The 5352-nt window shown below is 39.1% G+C and overlaps 2 protein-coding genes across 2 annotated transcripts in view; one reads left to right on the plus strand and one right to left on the minus strand.

The window, feature by feature from the left end:
* LOC101310880 overlaps positions 1–5352 on the plus strand; it is a 1534871-nt gene that overhangs the window by 756046 nt on the left and 773473 nt on the right. The gene's annotated exons all lie outside the window — the stretch shown is intronic.
* On the minus strand, positions 1430–3710 carry LOC101300222 (bifunctional epoxide hydrolase 2-like). Its single transcript, XM_004293513.1, has 5 exons — positions 3516–3710; positions 3187–3401; positions 2419–2589; positions 2095–2330; positions 1430–1854 (listed from the first exon to the last, which is right to left on the minus strand). The coding sequence occupies exons 1-5, from the start codon at positions 3583–3585 to the stop codon at positions 1605–1607; spliced, it is 942 nt and encodes a 313-aa protein (XP_004293561.1). The 5' UTR covers positions 3586–3710; the 3' UTR covers positions 1430–1604.

Consider the following 5352-nt stretch of genomic DNA (forward strand, 5'->3'; position numbering starts at 1 on the left):
AAAAATTACCATAAATCACACCAATATACTCCTCTTAATATTCCACCATTTAAAACCCCTAAAAATACTCCTAACCGGCGGCGGCTCCGCCGGCAGCGGCGGCCGGCAGCCGTTTTCCGGCGACCTGCAAATGCTACCAAATTTTAACAGAATCTTCCTCTCAATCTCCTCTACAACTTTCATGACCAACACATCACCCAATTCCAAGCCTAACTAGGATAATCGAACGAAAATAACTTAAAAGCCTAGAAATTTCAACTCCACATTTCTCCTTACCTAGCTCAAGAGGGAGGGAGCTGCTTGGAGGGGTTGTTGCACGGGAGGAGGGCTACAAAACCGTACCAAGCTTGCTCGGATTGGTGGCCGGAGGAGGAAGTTCCGGCGAAGGGAAGCTCGGGGCAGTCGGTTCTTTCGGGCGGCACCGCTCACTCACGGCGGCGCTAGGGGGGCTGTCACCGGTCTAGAAATGTTGCTGGGAGGGAGACCGACCGAACGGGACCGGTCCGGCGGCGAACGGAGGTCGGACGGCGACGGGAGGACGGCCGGAATTCTGTTGGGTGTAGTGAGAAGAAAATCGGGTGGGAGGAGAGAGAATCGGGAGAGAGGGAGAAGAGAAAGAAGAAAGAAATGGGTTGGGCTCGGCCCAGCCGACCCAACACCCCTTTTTAACCCAAACTTCCAAAATAAAAACACCCCGAAAAATAATACCCGAATAAAAATTACCTTTTACTAGCTAAAATTACCATTTTTACCGTCGTCGTATTTTCCTCATACGAATAATCCTCCGCACATAATCGTCCCCGAAACCCCTCTAGGGACCAATTAAACTATTTACTCATGATCAAGACGGTAAAATTCTTATTATCATCACGCTAGTAAATAAGGTAAAAATATAAGGGTCGGGATGTGACAGGCCATGCCCAAATCTTCTTTAATCACCCTGTCAATATGTAAAACAATGTTAGAAAATCATAACCGAGTACTTGCAACTTTCTCTATTTAGGAGGTGTCAAACTACTTTCAAATGCTAGGTTTGACCATTCCATACATTACCAATAACTGTACTGTGCAAGGTGAGGGCTTTTAGGAGTACTACCAGCGCGCGGCTATGACAGCATTTGAGAAGTGCTACAAGAGCTTATAGATACAATACTTCTATGAGTGTATGAACAAGACAACTAGTTGCTCAATGGAAGATCTATGATCAAATGCATCTCATTACCTATTTGGAACTCGCAGTGCAGTTCGGAAACCTGATTTTTCGTACAACTTTCCGAATGCTTCAAGATTTTCCTCAGTAAACCATGGGGGAAGAGGTGTAGACGAGTCCACCAAGTCCATGATCTCCTGGTTTTCTGCAGCTATTGGTAGTTCATTTCTCGAGAAAAGGATGTAAACATTCCGAACAACTGTTTTCACACCAAGACGTCCAAAATCAGTGTTGCCTTTATTCACTGTTTGAGACAAATTACATGCCATAACAAGAGTAGGAGATTCATAATATGGTCCTTATTGGATTCAAAACACTACATTCACACTTTTACAATACACAATCTCTCGGCAACCTTATATAAGCTTCGTCTCTGGCATACAAGCATGAGTGATCAAATGTGCTTTTGGAGAAATGTGAGGATGAGCTCATTAATCTGTTCAGGTGATTGTTCTTGAACAAAGTGTGTGCCTTCGGGCAGAGATACAATCTCCAAATCAGGGACAAACTCTTTCAACTTTCCAATGTTTATGTAATGTTCTAACCCTGGAAATTTCAACACATAATCCTCGTTTCCCATTATAAACAACACCGGAACTCTAACGATTGAGTCGGTTGCACCCGCCAAGTCATCTATGGATTTCCTGTCAATATATGAAACAAAGTTAAGAAAATCAGTATAGCACTAATTTACTAGAAACTTTGTCTAGTTACCATGGTTGAACTAATTTCAAATGCTAGCTAGTTCTGATCATTTTACATCAATGGGGCCCTTAATATCAACTGTCTAGATGAAAGATGAAGTTAAAGAAGTACAACCTCTTTCTTATACTTAGAACTAGTGCTATATATAAGTTGATTGTAAGATCAAGTGCAGTACGTACCTATAAGGCATTTGCAAGGCAGTTCGGAAACCTGATTTTTCATACAACTTTCCATACACTTCAAGATCTTCCTCGGTAAACCAAGGGGGAAGAGGTGTAGACGAGTCCACCAAGTCCATGATCTCCTGGTTCTTGGCAGCTATTGGTAGTTCACTTCTTGAGAAAAGGATGTAAACATTTCGAACAACTGTTTTTGCATCAAAGCGTCCAAAATCAGCTTCAGCCCTGCCAGGTTCCTATATATAAAAGAGTCCAACATTTGATTACAAGCAAGTCATGGCAGTGAAGACATTGAATAGATAACAAGACGAATTGAATCCCTACCCGCCATCTGTTGATGTAGAAACCTTCAGGGAGATCTTTATCATATGGGGAACGAGTTGATGGTGGCCTGTATGGAAGTCCTATTGTTACAACTCCCAACACCTTTTCTGGGTGCAGAAGGGCGAACAAGTATGCCGGCCGAGCTCCAAAATCTTTTCCGACAAGGAAAACCTATATCAATTACCTTATATCAGTGACAGATGAACATGTTACATCAATTTGAGAGTCAATTCTCTCAGCCTTATTACATATATACATGATTGCTCAGTTACCAAACAAAATCTAACAATTGGTTACAGTTTATTAAGTTTGGCTGTTTTCTAGGCAATGGCTGAAATCTTCATAAGCGCATCCACAAATTGAAGACAACGAAGAGGGAAAAACTTCCCCTATCAAGATCCAAAATTTAACTCTATAAAAGTACCGAACTTCATAAATTTTGGGGCAGTTTAGATCATGTACCAATCTATCTGAAACAAACAAATTGTGGTTCCTAAAATACCAATCTTGCTAGAAACACTCAAACACAAGAGATGAATATAGATGACTATGTTACTTCAACTTGAGGAGATAAATATAGATGAACATGATTGCTCTGTTACCAAACAACATGTCTAAGAATTGGTTGACAGAATTTGATCATGTACCAATCTATCTCAAACAAATTGTAGTTTCCCAAAATCCCAATCTAGCAAGAAAAACAAGAGATCGAAATGAACAAACTGGAATTGCAAATTCTTAATCTTATCAGTAGTTTTTCAAGAGTACCTTAGGAACAGCCAGAGCATCAAGAATTCCAAGGAGGTCATTGATGAGGTCACTGGAGGAGGTCTTCTCGGGTTCGGGTGGAGGGTCAGAGAGTCCGTAACCGCGGTAGTCGGGCGCGATGGCCCGGAACCCGGCGTTGGCTACGGCGATCATCTGGTGGCGCCAGGAGTACCATATCTCCGGGAAGCCATGCAGGAACACGACCACGTTTGGACCTAAAAAACATGATCGATATAACTTCGATTAGACTAAACTGGTAGGAGTAACGAAGCTAACTAAAGATGCAACAACAATAGTACTTGATTGCATGGTTTTCCGGGAGAGCTGACCTGTTCCGATGTCGGCGACGTGGAGCTTCAGGCCTTGGACTGTTACATACTTGTGCTGCATCTGGTCCATTTCTGATACGTGGTCAAAGAACAAGGGAGAGAGAGAGGGTGTGCTAAAGAAATAAGCTCAGTTTTTTTGTTTTGTTTTTCTTATATGAAAAAGAAGTAAGCTCAGTTCGGAAAATGGATCACTAGGCGTTTGGACACTCAAATCTCGATCAAAATGGCGGACAACTCTTGGGTCGATCTAAGAGAATAAAGTCAACAATAACATTAATCACTAAGTATAGGCGTATTCACTTTTCTTAAAACAATTGATGACAAAAAAAACAACGTTAATATATAACAAAATAGATATATATAATCTAATAAAAAAACGCAACATAATCATATAATAAATAATGTGATATTGATGAGACTATACAACAAAAATACACAAATTCTTGTAATACGAAAAGTATAAGTTGAAGATTATACTGTTGACATAATCTAGTTGTATGAAGTACATCTCTCATTCTACGTTTTTTTATTAAAAAAATTCATTCAATAAACTGTAATTATAAAACAATCACAGCATCAAACAAAAAATTACAATTACGAACAAATAACTCTAGCCTCAATCTACTTATCCTCACTTCGAAGAGGAAAGACTGATATATCAATGGATCCAATAGAGACCGAACTGGGTAGTCATCCGAGTTAACTTGACTCATTCACTTCAACTCTTCAACGTACAAGATAGTTAAAATTATAGATGAAATTTCCCTTTTGAATTCTGAAAAATTTTAAATTGGACCTAAAAAATATATGAGCTCTTTAAATTATCCAACGACATGTTGTTCCCTAAAGATTTGCTGCGCCAAGGTTACAAAATATAGAGGGTAAACATGGTTCTTTCATCTTCAAGCCAAGGACAGCAGTCCCTCACGGTGACCGTTTTCTGGGCATCCCAAGCTAACTCACCCAGTCTTACATCAGCAAAACCCTCTTCAGGTCAAGCCTCCAATTCCCCCAATCTCTTAAAATCTTTAGGGTTTATGCTAATCCATCTAAAAAAAGTTTTTTTTTTTTTTTCAAAGTTTCAAACTTTTTGGGTTATGTCTGATTGAGTTTAAATACCCTTGTAGATCTAGACCCCAAGCCCAAGGAACCCAATTTCGAAAGCTTTTAGTTTATTTATTTATTTATGGTGTCCCTGCCTTTTGGGTTTGATAAAGTTAAGAACTATGGATTGTGTTGATGCTTGAATTATTTGGAACCAAAATTTAAGAGAAATCTGGATTATGTATAGCGTCAAAATTGCTGGATTTGTTTGAAATGTGAATGTTTTTGGTATAGGGTTCTTTATTATGTTACTGGAATCATAAACCCTTATCTGTTTTGGAGATGTTTTCGATTTTGAGCTGGAGATTTTGAGATTTTAAGTGCTGGGTTTTCATTTTCTAGTGTTTTGGTTACATGCATTGGTTATCTATTTTGGTTATGTACTTTATCTTATATGGTTGCATCTATGATTAATGGTAACAGAGGCGGATACAAGCCTAAGGCTGTATAGGCTGAAGCCCATAGAGAAATTTGGGCCAAAAAGCTTTAAGTATGGGTGTATACATCTCTATTAATAAAGTCAGAAAAAAACAAGGACGGTTAAATTTTTAAACTACCCAAAAAACCCGAGTTTTATTATACTCTATTTCTCTCTATCTAATGTCGAATGGATAAGATGGTAATTTAACAACTAAATTCAAAACAAAAACTGCTGAGAACCGAAAAACCGGAAAGTAGTTTCCGTTCCTAGTATATATTAGCCCATTAGACTTGAAAAAAAAAAAAAAAAATA

The sequence above is a fragment of the Fragaria vesca genome, linkage group LG3, assembly GCF_000184155.1.
Source record: "Fragaria vesca subsp. vesca linkage group LG3, FraVesHawaii_1.0, whole genome shotgun sequence".
NCBI lineage: Eukaryota > Viridiplantae > Streptophyta > Magnoliopsida > Rosales > Rosaceae > Fragaria > Fragaria vesca.